Source organism: Loxodonta africana, chromosome 4 (assembly GCF_030014295.1).
Source record: "Loxodonta africana isolate mLoxAfr1 chromosome 4, mLoxAfr1.hap2, whole genome shotgun sequence".
NCBI lineage: Eukaryota > Metazoa > Chordata > Mammalia > Proboscidea > Elephantidae > Loxodonta > Loxodonta africana.
Window position 1 is genome coordinate 441390 of NC_087345.1, and position 16991 is coordinate 458380.

General features: G+C 58.1%; 1 protein-coding gene across 4 annotated transcripts in view; it reads left to right on the forward strand.

Annotated features, from left to right (window-relative positions):
- The window catches only part of SBF1 (SET binding factor 1), a 39198-nt gene that overhangs the window by 11437 nt on the left and 10770 nt on the right, over positions 1-16991 (forward strand). For 3 of the 4 annotated variants that reach the window (XM_064283254.1, XM_064283251.1, XM_064283252.1), the window contains 22 exons: positions 56-168; positions 1023-1172; positions 2056-2124; positions 2214-2372; positions 2442-2710; positions 3036-3208; positions 3289-3362; positions 3622-3817; positions 3943-4070; positions 4655-4833; positions 4942-5078; positions 5243-5450; positions 5591-5787; positions 5932-6069; positions 8966-9043; positions 9349-9533; positions 9793-9972; positions 10706-10807; positions 10897-11082; positions 11169-11295; positions 11367-11497; positions 11570-11800. In XM_064283254.1, coding sequence (XP_064139324.1) covers positions 56-168; positions 1023-1172; positions 2056-2124; positions 2214-2372; positions 2442-2710; positions 3036-3208; positions 3289-3362; positions 3622-3817; positions 3943-4070; positions 4655-4833; positions 4942-5078; positions 5243-5450; positions 5591-5787; positions 5932-6069; positions 8966-9043; positions 9349-9533; positions 9793-9972; positions 10706-10807; positions 10897-11082; positions 11169-11295; positions 11367-11497; positions 11570-11800 — 3410 coding nt within the window. The remainder of the gene's footprint in view (positions 1-55; positions 169-1022; positions 1173-2055; positions 2125-2213; positions 2373-2441; positions 2711-3035; positions 3209-3288; positions 3363-3621; positions 3818-3942; positions 4071-4654; positions 4834-4941; positions 5079-5242; positions 5451-5590; positions 5788-5931; positions 6070-8965; positions 9044-9348; positions 9534-9792; positions 9973-10705; positions 10808-10896; positions 11083-11168; positions 11296-11366; positions 11498-11569; positions 11801-16991) is intronic. The other variant, XM_064283253.1, reaches the window with a different exon arrangement.

Below are 16991 nucleotides of genomic sequence, written 5' to 3' on the forward strand. Positions count from 1 at the left end.
CTCCCCAGCACGGCCAAGGCGTGTGGGGTTGGCTTAGCACCCTCTGCCTTCACAGCTGCCATCCTGGAGCGGAGCAGTGGGCTCCACGCCAACAGCGCCCGCCGGCTGGAGGTGGTCCGCAACTGCATCTCCTACGTGTTTGAGGGGAAGATGCTGGAGGCAAAAAAGGTGGGCATGGCACGGGTAGTGCTGGCGGCAGCACCTGGGCTGAGGCTGGGGCAGCACATGGGCCTGCTCACAGGGTGGCACTGGCTCTGCATGGGCACCGCGGACCTCACTGTGTGGCAGCAGCCCGAAGGGCAGGTGGATGCCTGCCTCTCGGATGTCCCTTGGCCTCAGCACACGGCCTTGGGGAGGTAGAGCAGTCTGCTTGGTAGAGCTCCGGCCCAGAAGGGAGGCCAGCGGGGATGGCCGTGCTTCAGGTTTTAGAAATTCAGAGGACCAGAGGTCTCCACTGTTTTTTCTGAGTCATTCCCAGAAAAAATCGTGGGGCCCCATGCTCGGTTTCTTTTTTCCATTTGTGGACAACGGCGCATGCACGCTGCTCAGCGCTGCATGTTTGTCACCAGACAGCTTAGCTGTGGGGGTGCAGAGCCTGTGGGGAAGGAGCACACGTGGAGGGGAGCCTGTGCAGGGCAAGGGAGCAAAAGGGGGCTAGCACAGGGGCGGGGAGGGTGTGCGTGGAGGGGAGGGGAGCACGTGGGAAGGGGAGCACGGGGGTGTGCAGGGCCCTGCCCCAGGTCTCTGGGTGCCATGCAGACCAGCCTTTGGTGAGTGGTGCTGCCCCGGACCCCATGCGTGTGCATACACGTGGCAGTTCTTGGCCACAGACTTGCTGCGTCTGTTGCAAGCTCACACAGCTGTTACTGCTCAGGGGCTGCCTAACCAGGACAATGCTTGGTTTCTGCTACCTGGCGCGCCCCATCCCGGCCAGTTTCACACTCACGGCCCCACGTGCCCCTGCCTGCTGGGCCATGACCGGGCCCTGCAGGCAGGCCCTTGTGACCTGGCTGTATCCCCAGTTGCTGCCAGCTGTGCTGAGGGCCCTGAAGGGCCGTGCTGCCCGCCGCTGCCTCACCCAGGAGCTGCACCTGCATGTGCAGCAGAACCGGGCTGTGCTGGACCATCAGCAGTTTGACTTTGTCGTCCGCATGATGAACTGCTGCCTGCAGGTGAGGCCGCCACACGATGTGGGGGCCCCTCATCGGGGCACTGCACAGGGTGAGATGCCCGGAGTGTGTGGGGGCGGGGGCCCCTCCAAGGACAGCAGCAGTGGGGGGACCTGGTGTGTGTGGTGGCAGGGAACTCCTCCAGGGACAGCAGCAGTGGGGGACCCAGTGTGTGTGGAGGCAGGGAACCCCTCCAGGGACAGCAGCAGTGGGGGGCCTGGTGTGTGGGGGCAGGGGACTCCTCCAGGGACAGCAGCAGTGGGGGACCCAGTGTGTGGGGGGGCAGGGAACTCCTCCAGGGACAGCAGCAGTGGGGGACCCAGTGTGTGTGGAGGCAGGGAACCCCTCCAGGGACAGCAGCAGTTTGGGACCCAGTGTGTGGGGGGGCAGGAAACTCCTCCAGGGATAACATCAGTGGGGGGCCTGGTGTGTGGGGGCAGGGGACTCCTCCAGGGACAGCAGCAGTGGGGGACCCAGTGTGGGGGGGGGCAGGAAACTCCTCCAGGGATAACATCAGTGGGGGGCCTGGTGTGTGGGGGCAGGGGACTCCTCCAGGGACAGCAACAGTGGGGGGTCGAGTATGTGTGGGCAGAGAACCCGTTTTCTGGGGGCAGTGCTGGGAGGAGGCAGTGCTAGTGTGGGGATGCAGAGGACCCCACTGCTGGGAACAGTGACGGGGGAGGAAGTCCTGGTCAGCAGGTGGCGGCGATGTGGGGAAGACCTTACTGGAGGCGGGTGTAGGGGTCAGGGCAGATGGGTGTGGGCCCTCTTTTGTCCTTGGGGGAGCTACAGCAATAGGTGCAGGTGGAAGGCCCGGTATGGGGTGGCGGTGACTGGGGGGCCTGTCTGGCAAGGGGGGATCACACCAAGGCCCACCTCTGCCTAGGACTGCACCTCCATGGACGAGCATGGTGTTGCAGCCGCTCTGCTGCCTCTGGTCACTGCCTTCTGTCGGGTGAGTGTCGGTGGCCCCACCAGCCCAGCCTGCCCTGTGGTGTCACCGCCCCCCGGCTGCAGCCTGCTGACCCCTTCCTGGCCCCACAGAAGCTGAGCCCTGGGGTGACACAGTTTGCGTACAGCTGCGTGCAGGAGCACGTGGTGTGGAGCACGCCACAGTTCTGGGAGGCCATGTTCTATGGGGACGTGCAGACCCACATCCGGGCCCTCTACCTGGAGCCCACCGAGGACCACGCCCCCTCCCAGGTGAGCTGGGCCTGGGCGGGTGGGGCCGGCAGGGCAGGGTGGGCCAGGCTCACTGTGTGCTGTGTGCAGGAGGTGGGGGAGACACTTCCGCGTGAGGAGGAGCGGTCGGCCCTGGACGTGGCCTCAGAGCAGCGGCGCCTGTGGCCAATGTTGAGTCGGGAGAAGCAGCAGGAGCTGGTGCAGAAGGAGGAGAGCACTGTATTCAGCCAGGCCATCCACTATGCCAACCGAATGAGCTATCTCCTGCTGCCCCTGGACAGCAGCAAGAGCCGGCTACTGCGGGACCGCGCAGGCCTGGGAGACCTGGAGAGTGCCAGCAATAGCCTGGTCACCAACAGGTGGGCTTGCGCCCTGTCTTGGCCTGGGGGGTGGTGTCCTGGCCCCCCAGGGTGTCCTGGGCCCCCCAGGGTGTCCTGGCCAAGGCGGGAAGGGTCCCAGCACTGGGGAGTCCTGGCTGAGGGGGCCGTCCTGGCCTTGGAGGGAGGGTCTCAGTATGGGGGAGGTCAGAGGATCCTGGCCTCACGTGGGAGGTCTCAGCTTTGGGTGGGGTCCCAGCATTGAGGGGCTGGATTTTGGCTGCGTGGTTCCCAGCATCTAGGAGGGTAGGATCCTCGCCTTGGGGGGTCCGGCCTTGGGCCTGTGCCCACATGCCCTCCTTGGCAGTATGGCGGGCAGCATGGCAGGCAGCTACGACACAGAAAGTGGCTTTGAGGACGCTGAGATCTCAGACGTGGCCGGGGCCGTGGTCCGCTTCATCAACCGCTTTGTGGACAAGGTCTGCACAGAGAGTGGGGTTACCAGCGACCACCTCAAGGGGCTGCATGTCATGGTGCCAGGTATGGGGGGTCTGGGATGCAACTCCTTTCCAACGGGGCAGGTGTGGGCGGCCCCGGGCATGAGACCTGTTCTCCCCCAGACATCGTCCAGATGCACATTGAGACCTTAGAGGCCGTGCACCGTGAGAGCAAAAGACTGCCGCCCATCCAGAAGGTGAGGGCTGCGGGCACAGGGCTGGGCCAGGAGGCTGGGGCCCAGGCTGAGGGCACAGGGGTCTGGGTCAGGAGTGCTGGGGGGTCTGGGACATGGGCATGGGGGTCCAGGCTAGGAGGGCAGGGGAATCCAGGCTGTGGGCACTTGTGGGTCTAGGCTGTGAGTGTTGGGGAGTCCAGGCCGTGAATGCTGGTGGTTCTGGGCCTTGAGTGCTGGGGAGGTCCCACCACATCCTGAGACCACTCCCCTCCCCTGGCAGCCTAAGCTGCTGCGGCCACGCCTGCTGCCTGGCGAGGAGTGTGTACTAGACGGCCTCCGTGTCTCCTTGCTCCCCGACGGGCGTGAGGCTGGTGCAGGGGGTGGCGTGGGGGGCCCTGCACTGCTGCCGGCTGAGGGTGCCGTCTTCCTCACCACGTATCGAGTCATCTTCACGGGGATGCCTGCTGACCCCCTGGGTGAGCCTCCCTGCCCCCCGTACCCAGGGCTGCAGGGCCCCCGTGGGAGATGGGCTCCCCAACAGCTTGGGCCCTAGGAGTCTGTGGCCCCTCCCCGAGCCCCCCTGACTCCCGGCTGTTCTCAGTCGGGGAGCAGGTGGTGGCGCGCTCCTTCCCAGTGGCTGCACTGACCAAGGAGAAGCGCATCAGTGTCCAGACGCACGTGGACCAGCTCCTGCAGGACGGGCTGCAGCTGCGCTCGTGCACGTTCCAGGTGGGGGCCCCGGGGGCTCAGGGCGGTGGGGGGGTATGGGGGGGCATCCTGGCCAGTTCCCTCCAGGCCTTTGTGATCTCTGGGCTCATGTGTGGACTCTTGCTGGGGCCCTGGGTCCCAGGGGTTTGGCGTGGGCCCATGCCCTCTGTCTCTGTCCACCGCGGACTGGGCCAGGATACTTGGCGTGTCTGTGGGCTGGCGTGAGCTGCGTGCCTCGCCTCCTGCAGGGGTGCTCGGTGCTCTCCAGCTTCAGTCGGACAGGAGGAAGGGTGTTCCTTGGTCTCTCTCCTCCTTGAGGGCCGCTGGAGGGGAGCATGCTCAGAGGGAGCACGAGGCCCGTCTGTCATGATGGCGGAGTGGGCCTGGGCTGTCCACTTTGGTACCCACAAGCTCCATTTCAGGGATGCTTGTTCATTCTGCGTCCCCCAGTCATAAGGGCCGAGGGGCCACCTCATGACTCACCTGCCTGTGTGGCCTTTGGCCGGCTGAGGAGGGGCCAGACTGGTGGGCAGGGCCTCAGGCTGGGCCTTCTGTCTGCTGAGGGGGTCCTTGTCATCTGCTGAGGGTGTCTTTGTCTGGCACAGCTGCTGAAGATGGCATTTGACGAGGAGGTGGGGTCCGACAGTGCTGAGCTCTTTCGCAAGCAGCTGCACAAGCTGCGGTACCCACCAGACGTCAGGGGCACCTTCGCCTTTACTGGGGGCTCTGCCCACACACCTGGCCGGCCAGCCCGGGCCACCAAGGACAAGGGGCCTTCCCTCAGGTATGGGCCCAATTCTCAGAGGGTACCTGTCCTGCCCTGGCTGCCTCCAGGGCCCAGCGTACAAGAACGGGTCTGTCTCATTCACCACGTTGACCCAATTTCCTCCAGAGCTCTGTCCCGGAACCTGGTGAAGAACGCCAAGAAGACCATCGGCAGGCAGTATGTCACTCGGAAGAAGTACAACCCCCCCAACTGGGAGCACCGGGGCCAGCCCCCGCCGGAGGACCAGGACGACGAGATCTCAGGTGAGGCTGGGGGGCGGGGGAAGGCAGCCAGGTGCCGATCCTGTGTGGAGGGCCATGCGGTCCCTGGTGCCGACCCCGTATGGAGCGCCAGGCGGTCCCTGGTGCCGACCCTGTGTGGAGGGCCAGGTGGTCCCCAGTGCCAACCCCGTGTCCTATACCCTCAGTCTCGGATGAGCTCGAGCCCAGCACCCTGACCCCCACGTCAGCCCTGAAGCCCTCGGACCGCATGACCATGAGCAGCCTGGTAGAGCGGGCATGCTGCCGTGACTACCAGCGACTAGGCCTGGGGACGCTCAGCAGCAGCCTGAGCCGGGCCAAGTCCGAGCCCTTCCGCGTCTCCCCGGTGAACCGCATGTATGCCATCTGTCGCAGGTCAGCTGCCACATGGGCAGAGGCTGCGGGGTGGGGGCCTTAGAGGGCAGGGTCTTCACAAGTGTTTCTGGCCTGGGTGGCGGTGAGCTGGGGTATGCGGTGGGGTCAGGTGCACCAACTAATGACCCAACTCCTGGCAGCTACCCTGGGCTGCTGATTGTGCCCCAGAGCATCCAGGACAATGCTCTGCAGCGTGTTTCTCGCTGCTACCGCCAGAACCGCTTCCCCGTGGTGTGCTGGCGCAGCGGCCGCTCCCGGGCTGTGCTGCTGCGCTCCGGGGGCCTGCATGGGAAGGGCGTCGTCGGCCTCTTCAAGGCGCAGAACGCGCCATCACCAGGTCCGCTGCCGCTGCACCCGCCCCTCCCCCCCCTTTTCTTCTCTCCACCTCTCCCCCTCCTTCCTGTTATCTTCTCCCCAACTATGGGCACTGGGTGGGCCCTGGTCTGGCTCTGCACCTCACCCAGCGTCCCTTCCCCTGCAGGCCAGTCCCAGGCAGACTCAAGCAGCCTGGAGCAGGAGCAGTACCTGCAGGCTGTGGTCAGCTCCATGCCCCGCTATGCTGATGCCTCAGGACGCAACACCCTCAGCGGCTTCTCCTCTGCCCAACTGGGCAGCCACGGTGAGGGCTCCTTGAGGTGGGGGGCAGGGTGGGGCGGGCAGGAGGGACAAAAGTGCACTTGGCCAGGGTGTGGGGGAGAGGGGTGTGAAGCTTATCCAGTGCCAGGGAAGTATGCTGAGCCCTGCTTGGGCCTCCCTACCCCGTTGCTCAGCCAAGCTCCTGAGCTGGCCTCTGCGTTCCTCAGCCATCTTGGCATGCTTCCTGGGGAGGTAGGCAGCTCCTCCTCTGCCTACTGTCTGCTTCTGCCACCTCAGCCAGGGAGGGTCCCCTTATCTCTGTCCTATCTACTTGGCTGGGCCCTGGCACTGCATATCACCTTATGCAGGTGCCTCTGCACCGAGGGGTTCCACCGCCCAGGGCACGTTGTTGGTGCTTAGTAGACACTGAGAGTGGTGCTTTTGTACACCCACTGTGGGCTAGCTCTGCATGTGGGTGTGGGTCAGGTCCAGAGGGGTGACAGGCGAACCAACTCAGTGGACGGCGAGGTTTCAGGTGGGAGAAGCCGCCACGTGGCCAAGGACTGCTCGAGGGTTCTGTAGGGAGGCGGCATGGGTGGTACAGAGGCTGGTGTCTGCCTGTAGTCCTCCTCCTCCTCCCTCCTCCCTCTCCTCCCTCCTTGCTCCTCCCCTAGTCCCTCCTCCCCCTCCTCCCCTCTTTTTCCTCTCCCCTCCTCATCTCTCTTTTTCCCTCCTCTCTTCTTTGCCCATCCTTCCTCCCTCCTTCTCCTCTCCTTTCTCCTTCCCTTGTCTTCCCCTCCCCCTCTCCCTTTCTCCTCCCCTTCCCCTTTTCCTTCTTCTGTGCTCCCTCTCCTCTCCTCTTCCTCCTCCCCCACCGTGCTCACTAAGGCCAGGCACCTCTCCAAGTCACCCTTGTCTCTCCACCCCATCTCCCCCTCATGTCTCCTCTTGCACCTGATCCACAGGCAGGGACTCCTCGGGGTCTGGGGTGTGGACTCACACTCCTTCCACTCCAGCACATGGGCCCTGAGTTTGTGTCCCAGCCACATGGGTCCTCTGAGCCAGGGCCTCTACCCAGCTTGCTCTTGACACCTGTGTTTGGGTGTCTCGTGTCTGTGAATGCCAGGCTGAGAGCCGCACCTGTGGATGCGCCATGTCCCACATGGCTGGCCCACCCCGCCAAGCCGCTGTCTCTCTCTGTAGCGTGTGACAACAGTCCCCGTCCCACAGGGGTTTTTGAGGAACAAGCGGTTTAAATACAGCATAGAGTTGTCCAGGTGCACACTGCTGAGTGATGCCACCACTACCTCACCTCACACCTGGTGAGGTACCCCGACCCCATGGGAGAGGTCACCTCAGGTCACTCCCGGTGAGGGGCCCTGACCCCGTGGTAGAGGTCGCCTCAGGTCACTCCCGGTGAGGGGCCCTGACCCCATGGTAGAGGTCGCCTCAGGTCACTCCTGGTGAGGGGCCCTGACCCCGTGGTAGAGGTCGCCTCAGGTCACTCCCGGTGAGGGGCCCTGACCCCGTGGTAGAGGTCGCCTCAGGTCACTCCTGGTGAGGGGCCCTGACCCTGTGGTAGAGGTCGCCTCAGGTCACTCCTGGTGAGGTGCCCTGACCCCACGGTAGAGGTCGCCTCAGGTCACTCCTGGTGTGGGGCCCTGACCCAGTGGTAGAGGTCCCCTCAGGTCACTCCTGGTGAGGCACCCTGACCCTGTGATACAGGTCACCTCAGGTCAGTCCTGGTGAGGGGCCCTGACCCAGTGGTAGAGGTCGCCTCGGGTCACTCCTGGTTGAGGCACCCTGACACAGTGGTAGAGGTCACCTTAGGTCACTCCTGGTGAGGTACCCTGACCCCATGGTAGAGATTACCTTAGGTCACTCCTGGTGAGGTGCTCTGACCCCCATAGTTGAGGTTACTGTCACCTCAGGAGTCACTTCTGGTGAGGTGCTCTCAAGTTTATGGTAAAGGGTGCCTTGGGTCACTCCCCGTGAGGCTTCCTGATCCCGTAGTTGAGGCCAGTATTAATCTCTGGGGTCATTTCCAGTGAGGTACTGTGATCTTTTTAGCAGAGATCACCTCAGGGGTCATTCCTTGTGAGGCACCCTGCCCCAGTGGCAGAGATCATGTCACCTCAGACCTCTCCCGGTGAGGGGCCTTGAGCCTCCCGGTAGAGGTCAGTAGGTGTTGATGGGCCTCCGTGACCTTTGCTGACTTGCTGATCTGCCCCAGTGCCCATCTTTCCCTTGCTGTTTCCTGAGTATTCGACTGGTTGTCTGCACTCATCCTATATCACTAGCACGTGGGTGTCAGGACTCAAGTCCGGATTTTGCCGTTTCACAAGTGTCCTTACTTGTGAAGGGACAGCGGCGCCTGCTGCAGCGTCATTAGCGTTAGGTGGCCCCATGCTTGGCTCACGGTAACGGGCAGTGGGCAGTGAGACCCCCCCCCCGCCCTGGTTTGACCTCACACTCCGCTGTGAAGGTGGGAGAGCCTGGGGAGGGTCTCTGGGCCCCCGTGGGTGGGCAGAGCACCTGGACGGGGCTGTGCTGTGGGTGGTCCATCTGTGCCTGTGGCCAAGCCCCGCTTGGGGCTTCGGGGCTTCTGGAAGCTCCAGGCCAGTCTTGCCTGGCTCCTTTCATGTGAGGCCGTGTGTACCCTGAGTCAGGAGACAGGAGGCGGGGTTGGAGAAAGGAGGAGAGGCTGGAGCTGCTACAAGTTGGGTCAACATGGAGAGTGCAGGCCCAGGGGAGACACAGGCCTGCCCTCCTTGCGCCCTGGGACAGTGCCTTTTACTACTCCTGAGAGTCTTGGCGCGGACCTCTGCTGCTGGGTTGGCAGGGCAGCATGTGGTGGGAGCCAGCCTTGTACCCCTTAGCCCTTAAGACCCCTGGCTGGGTGCCTGGGCAGGCTGAACCTTCTCTCTGCTTGCCCCCAGTGCCCAGTCCCCGAGCCAGGGTCACCACGCTGTCCAACCCCATGGCGGCCTTGGTCTCCAGACGGACCGCACCCCGAGGTACCGTACTAGGCCACACAGCCAGGCCTGTTGCTAGGCACTAACCGCCCCTCGCGGCGCGGCACTGCATTCTCACTCCACTCACTGGCACTAACTGCCCCTTGTGAGGGGCTATGTCACCGCTCTCCCAGGGCCCTGGCCTGCCTGCTCCCAGCAGCACTAACAGCCCCTCACTAATGCGGGCACTGGCCTAGTTCCTCAGTCTCAGCACCTCTCCTCCCTACCCACCCGCCCCGGGAACTCAGCCAGCCCCAGGTAAGTGGTGCCCGCACCCCACCCGCGCTCACCTGTTTCTGATTCTGCAGGGAAGTGGGGCAGCATACGGGCCAGCGGGCGCAGTGGCAGTGGTATCAGTGTGGATGTGGGCTCCCGGCTAGCAGGGAGAGATGTACTGGGCCCCCCCCAGCCCAATGGGGCGCCCCCTGACCCGGGTTTCCTGCGGCCCCAGCGTGCAGCCCTCTATATCATTGGGGACAAAGCACAGTTCAAGGTAATGGATGGGGCCGGGCAGGCACAGGGCCGGGGAGAAAGGGGTAGGCATGTGGGGAGTGGGTCCTAGGGCACGGGATACGGGGTGGGTATGGAGGGGTGGGCTCTGGGGTTTGGGGTGGTGGGGTGGGCATGGAGGGTGGGCCCTAGGGTTTGGGGTAGGGTGGGTGGGCATGGAGGGGTGGGCCCTGGGACATGGGGCAGGTTGTAGGGCAGACATGGGGGAGCGGGGCCTCACTTCCTCGTGCGACCCCCTGCAGGGCGTGCGGCCAGACCCTCTGCAACAGTGGGAGCTGGTCCCCATCGAGGTGTTCGAGGTGCGGCAGGTGAAGGCGAGCTTCAAGAAGCTGCTGAAGGCCTGTGTCCCAGGCTGCCCAGCTGCCGAACCCGGCCCAGCCTCCTACCTGCGCTCCTTGGAGGACTCGGAGTGGCTGAGCCAGGTCTCGTGGCCCTCAGGGTGCAGGGGAGGGCCGGAGGGAGGAGGGGCAGTGACAGTCCCCAGACAGGTAGGGGGAGCAGGGGTCTTGGTTTGCTTCTTTGACAACGTGGCCCCCAGGATGGGGGGAGGTGGGCGCCCCCTCCAACGACCCCATCCGACCTGTGGTGGGGCTGCTGGGGTTGTGGAGCGGGAAGGCACAGGCAGGTGGGGACAGGCTGGGCTGGACAGACCTGGGTGTGGCGTCAGCAGCAGCCTGTTGGACCCAGTGTCCTAGTGACCCATGCAGGGGTTCACCAGGGCACTGGGCTTTGAATCATGAGGTCTTTGCCCCCGTGGGGCCCCTGCGCTCTGTCTGAGGGGGTGGGACTGTGTACCGGTGGTGCCCGCTGGGGAACAGGCCCCAAAGACAGGTGCGTGCTGGGACAGCTGGTCCTTGGTCAGCCCAGAGCAGCCATACGCACCCTGCCAGGCGAGGTGCCAGGCAGCCTGGGTGGGGTGGGGTCAGAAGGCTTCCTGGAACTATTGGGCCACACAGGCTGACCTTGGCTCAGCTCACAGGCCGGCAGGTAGGGCAGGGCGCCCTGCACAGTGCTGCCCGTGTAAGGGACCATGGGAGGCCAGCTAGGAGGTGGTGAGAGGGTGGTCTTGGGCAGAGCAGGAACAGGGGTGGGTTCTGGATTCACATGGACAAGGAGTTGAAAGGAGGTGGTCACAGAGCTGTGCCATCTCTTTAGATCCACAAGCTGCTGCAGGTATCGGTGCTGGTGGTGGAGTTGCTGGACTCAGGCTCCTCGGTCCTAGTGAGCCTGGAGGACGGCTGGGACATCACCACCCAGGTGCGCAGGAGGACGCTTGGATGAGGGGGCTACGGGATGAGGGGGCACGGGGCATGGGCGGCCACCGTCCTCACGAGCAGGGCTGGCAGGTGGTGTCGCTGGTGCAGCTGCTCTCAGACCCGTTCTATCGCACCCTGGAGGGCTTCCGGCTGCTGGTGGAGAAGGAGTGGCTGTCCTTTGGCCATCGCTTCAGCCACCGTGGGGCCCACACTCTGGCCGGGCAGAGCAGCGGCTTCACGCCCATCTTCCTGCAGTTCCTGGATTGTGTACACCAGGTAGGGAGGCTGCGGGGCGGCCATGGGGAGCTGTAAGCAGGGGCCCTGACCCAGTGGCCTCTGACCGTGTGGTGCTGGTGCTGAAGGTCCACCTACAGTTCCCCATGGAGTTTGAGTTCAGCCAGTTCTACCTCAAGTTCCTCAGCTACCACCACGTGTCCCGCCGATTCCGGACCTTCTTGCTTGACTCAGACTACGAGCGCATTGAGCTGGGTAAGGGGGCTACGGGGCGGAGATGGGGCGGCGGGGCTGGGTGGGCCGGGCTCAGCGCTGTGCCCCCACAGGCCTGCTGTACGAGGAGAAGGGGGAACGGAGGGGCCCACAGGCCTGCAGGTCTGTTTGGGAGTACGTGGACCGCCTGAGCAAGAAGACGCCCGTGTTCTACAACTACATGTATGCGCCAGAGGACACAGAGGTCAGCACAGAGCCAGGGGTGGGATGGAGTGGCACCTGCCTGGCCCATCCTCAATGTTTGGCCCCCCCCCAGGTCCTGCGCCCCTACAGCAACGTGTCCAACCTGAAGGTGTGGGACTTCTACACCGAGGAGACCCTGGCCGAGGGCCCCCCCTATGACTGGGAACTGGCACATGGCCCCCCTGAGCCCCCCGAGGAAGAGCGGCCCGACGGTGGAGCCCCCCAGAGCAGGCGCCGTGTGGTGTGGCCCTGCTATGACAGCCGTCCCCGGGCCCAGCCTGATGCCATCTCACGCCTCCTGGAGGTGTGTTTTCTGGAGCATGTGTGTGTATGTGTGTGCCCCCACACCTGTGTACGCGTGTATACACGTGTGCATACATGAACAGGTGTATACATATGAACGTATATGCGGGTGGGTACACGTGCCTGTGTCCATGCGTATACATTGTGTCTGTGTGCAGATGGTGAGCGTGTCCTGGGGGTTAGGGTGAGTTGTCTGTTGGCCTGGGGTGGCTGTGGTTCCTCCACCCCGCCAGCCCTGCCCCACACTGCTGGGGTGTTTGCAGACCATGGTGACTGTGGGTGGTGGTCACAAGCCCCTGATGTCCTGATACCCTCTTTGCTCTGGGAAGTATGTCATGCATGTGCCTCCTTGACATGGCTCTGAATGCCTCAGGCAGTGCTTTTAGCAATGTGGGTGTGCTGTGGGGTCAGCCTTAAGGGGAGACAGTGTCCCAGGAGTGCATTCTGCCTCCCTCCCAGCATCCTTCCGCGCCCGCCCTAAGGGAGAGCTGCTTGCCTGGGTCCTTCGCTGGCATGATACCCTTTCGGGACGGGATGTACGGTGGGCCTGGGATGTGGGATGGACATCCAGGCCCCTCTTGCCCCTACCCCTGCCATTCTCACTGGGTAGCCATGTGGTCTGGGAGAGTATCCGAACATCACATGTGGAAAGTGGGACGTTGATTCCTGCCTGCAAGGTGGTAAGGTGTGAAGGAGGTAACCTGCATGGGGTCTGCCTGAAGGCACCTGTCACCATTCAGGGTTTGGGGAGCATGTGGTCATGGTTTTCATCTCTGGTGGCACTTGTCTTAGAATCTGCTTAGTGAGATACTAACATGTCACTCGAGTGTCTTATGATTAGTGTGTGCGTGGCATATCGTCTGTTACACTTTTCACATATAATGAATCTGTCTTTATGTTTAAAGTGATTTTCTTGTATTCAGCTGTTAGCTGGGCCTTCTTTGTATCATGTTGTTGTTGTTAGCTGCTGTCAAGTTCGTCCTTGACTTGTGGCTTCCCCATGTGTTACAGAGTACAGCTGCTTCATAGGGTTTTCTTGGTTGTAATCTTTTATGGAAGTGGTTTGCCAGACCCTTCTTCCATGGAGCTGCTGGGCGCACAGAAAAGGCCAGCTTTTAGGTTAGCAGCCATTTGCAGACCACGTGCACGACCCATGGTCAACTCTCTTTGTCAGGTCTGACAACTTAACGTCTTTTACTGAAGTTTTGGTCCATTTATATTGAAGGTAATTGCTGATGTGGTGGGGTTTACGTTTAGCATCTTACTTTTTCTTTTCTATTCGTTCCATTCATTTTCTGATTCTTTATTCCTTTTCTGTTTTTTTTAATACCTGAGTATTTTTAAAATATTCCATTTTATCTACCTTGTTTAGCTTTGAATTATATCTTTGTTTTATTATTTACTGGTGGTGGTTATTGTTGTTAGGTCCCATCGAGTCAGCTCCGACTCAGAGTGGCCCCGTGTACCACAAAACAAAACAGTGCTGGGTCCTGCGCCATGCCCACAATCGTTGTGCTTGAGCCCATTGTTGCAGCCACTGTGTCAGTCCATCTCGTCGAGGGTCTTCCTCTTTTCCGCTGACCCTGTACTTTACCAAGCATAATGTCCTTTACTCGGGTGATGCCTCCTGACAACATGTTCAAAGTATCTAAGACAGTCTCACCATCCTTGCTTCTAAGGAGCATTCTGGTTGTACTTCTTCCAAGACAGATTTGTTCATTCTTCTGGCAGTCCACGGTATATTCAATGTTCTTCACCAACACCACAATTCAAAGGCGTCAATTCTTCTTCAGTCTTCCTTATTCATTGTCCAGCTTTCACATGCATATGATGCGATTGAAAATGCCATGGCTTGGGTTAGGCGCACCTTAGTCTTCAGGGTGACATCTTTGTTCTTCAACACTTTGAAGAGGTCTTTTGCAGCAGATTTACCCAATGCAGTGCCTCTTTTGATTTCTTGACTGCTGTTTCCATGGCCATTGATTGTGGATCCAAGTAAAATGAAATCCTTGACAACTTCAGTCTTTTCTCTGTTTATCATGATGTTGCTCATTGGTCCAGCTGTGAGGATTTTTGTTTTCTTTATGTTGAGGTGCAATCCATACTGAAGGCTGTGGTCTTTGATCTTCATTAGTAAGTGCTTCAAGTCCTCTTCATTTTCAGCAAGCAAGGTTGTGTCATCTGCGTAAGTCTTCGTCCAATCCTGATGCCCCATTCTTCTTCATATAGTCCACCTTCTCGTATTATTTGCTCAACATACAGATTAAATAGGTATGGAGAAAGAATACAACCCTGATGCACACCCTTCCTGACTTTAAACTGCACAGTGTCCCCTTGTTCTGTTTGAACAACTGCCTCATGGTCTATGTAAAGGTTCCTCATGAGCACAATTAATTATTTTGGAATTCCCATTCTTGGCAGTGTTATCCATAGTCTGTTATGATCCACACAGTCAAATGCCTTTGCATAATCAATAAAACACAGGTAAACATCCTTCTGGTATTCTCTGCTTTCAGCCAGGATCCCTCTGACATCAGCAATGATATCCCTGGTTCCACGTCCTCTTCTGAAATCGGCCTGAATTTCTGGCAGTTCCCTGTTGATATACAGCTGCAGCCATTTTTGAATGATCTTCAGCAGAATTTTGCTTGCGTGTGATAGTAATGATACTGTTCTATAATTTCCACATTCGGTTGGATCACCTTTCTTGGGAATAGGCATAAATGTGGATCTCTTCCAGTCAGTTGGCCAGGAAGCTGTCTTCCATATTTCTTGGCATAGACGTGTGAGCACCTCCTGCACTGCATCTGTTTGTTGAAACATCTTAATTGATATTCCATCAATTCCTGGAGCCTTGTTTTTCGCCAATGCCTTCAGAGCAGCTTGGACTTCTTCCTTCAGTACCATCGGTTCCTGATCATATGCCGCCTCTTGAAAGGGTTCCACATCAGCTGATTCTTTTTGGTACAATGACTCTGTGTATTCTTTCCATCTTCTTTTGATGCTTCCTGCGTTGTTTAATATTTTCCCTATAGAATCCTTCACTACTGCAACTCGAGACTTGAATTTTTTCTTCAGTTCCTTCAGCTTGAGAAATGCCAAGCGTGTTCGTCCCTTTTGGTTTTCTATCTCCAGCTCTTTGCACATATCATTATGATACTTTGTCTTCTGAAGCCGCCCTTCGAAATCTTCTGTTCAGTTCTTTAACTTCATTGTTTCTTTCCTTCGCTTTAACTACTCGACATTCAAGAGCAAGTTTGAGAGTCTCTTCTGACATCTATTTTGGTCTTTTCTTTCTTTCCTTTCTTTTTAACGACCTCTTGCTTTCTTCATGTATGATGTCCGTGATGTCATTCCACAACTTGTCTGGTCTTTGGTCATTAGTGTTCAACGCGTCAAATCTGTTCTTTAGATGGTCTCTAAATTCAGGTGGGATATACTCAAGGTTGTACTTTGGCTCTTGTGGGCTTGTTCTAATTTTCTTCAATTTCAACTTGAACTCGCGTATGAGCAATTCATGGTCTCTTCTGCAATCATCCCCTGGCCTTGTTCTGACCGATGATACTGAGCTTTCCCTGTTGTCTCTTTCCACAGATGTAGTCAGTTTGATTCCTGTGTATTCCATCTGGTGAAGTCCACGTGTGTATAGTTGCCATTTATGTGGTGAAGAAAGGTATTTGCAATGAAGAAGTCGTTGGTCTTGCAAAATTCAGTCATGGGATCTCCGGCATTGTTTCTATCACCAAGGCCGTATTTTCCAACTACCGATGATTCTTCGTCTTTGTTTCCAGCTTTCACATTCCAATCTCCAGTAATTATCGGTGCATCCTGATTGCATGTTTGATCAATTTCAGACTGCAGGAGTTGGTAAAAATCTTCAGTTTCTTCATCTGCGGCCTTAGTGGCTGGTGTGTAAATTTGGATAATAGTCGAATTAACTGGTTTTCCTTGCAGGCATATAGATATCCTATTGCTGACAGAGTTGTACTTCAGGATCGATCTTGAAATGTTCTTTTTGACGACGAATCCAACACCTTTCCTCTTCAAGCTGTCATTCCTGGCGTAGTAGACCATATGACTGTCCAATTCAAAGTGGCCCATACCAGTCCACTTCAGCTCACTAATGTCTAGAATATCGATGTGTATGCGTTCCATTTCATTTTTTGAAGATTTCCAGTTTTCCTAGATTCATACTTTGTACATCCCTTGTTCCGATTATTAATGGATGTCTGCAGCTGTTTCTTCTCACTTTGAGTTGTGTCACATCAGCAAATGAAGGTCCCGAAAGCGTCATCCACGTAGTTAAGGTTGACTCCACTTTGAGGAGGCAGCTGTCTCCTGAGTGCCTTCCAACCTGGGGGGTTCATCTCCCAGCACTGTATCAGTGTGCCGCTTCTATTCTTAAGGTTTTCACTGGCTAATTCTTTGCAGAAGTAGGCTGCCAGGTCCTTCTTTCTAGTCTGTCTGAGTCTGGAAGCTCAGCTGAAACGTGTCTGCCATGGGTGACCCTGCTGGTATCTGAATACTGGTGGCATAGCTTCCAGCATCACAGCAACACGCAGGCCCCCACAGTACGATGAACTGACAGACATGTCACATGTGTATGAGGTGGCTGAAAAAACCATGGCTTAGGTCATGAGCACCTGAGTCATCCAAGTGACATGTTTGCTTTTTAAAAGTTTAAGAGGTCTTCTGCCGCAGATTTATCCAATGCAGTATGTCATTTGATTTGTTGACTACTGCTTCCATGGTGTTTGTTGTTGATTCAAGAATGAAATTGTTGACATTTCCATTTCTTCTCCATTTATCATGCTGTTGTTTATCGGTCCTGTCGTGAGGCTTTTCATTTTCTTTATGTTCAAGTGTAACACATAAAGAAGGCTGTAGTCTTTGACCTTCATCAGTAAGTGCTTCGAGTTGTCTTCACTTTCTACAAGCAAGATTGTGTCATTTGCATATTGCAGGTCGTTAATTGAGTTTTTCTCCAGTCCTGATGCTGTGTTCTTCATACAGTCCAGCTTTTTGGATTATTTGTTCAACACACAGACTGAATAAGTAAGTAAAAGGATACAACCCTGTTGTATACCTTTTCCAGCCTGGAACTATGCAGTATTCCCTTGTTCTGTTGGAACGACTGGCTCTTGATCCATGTATCAGTTCTGCATGAGCACACTCAGGTGTTCTGGAATTCC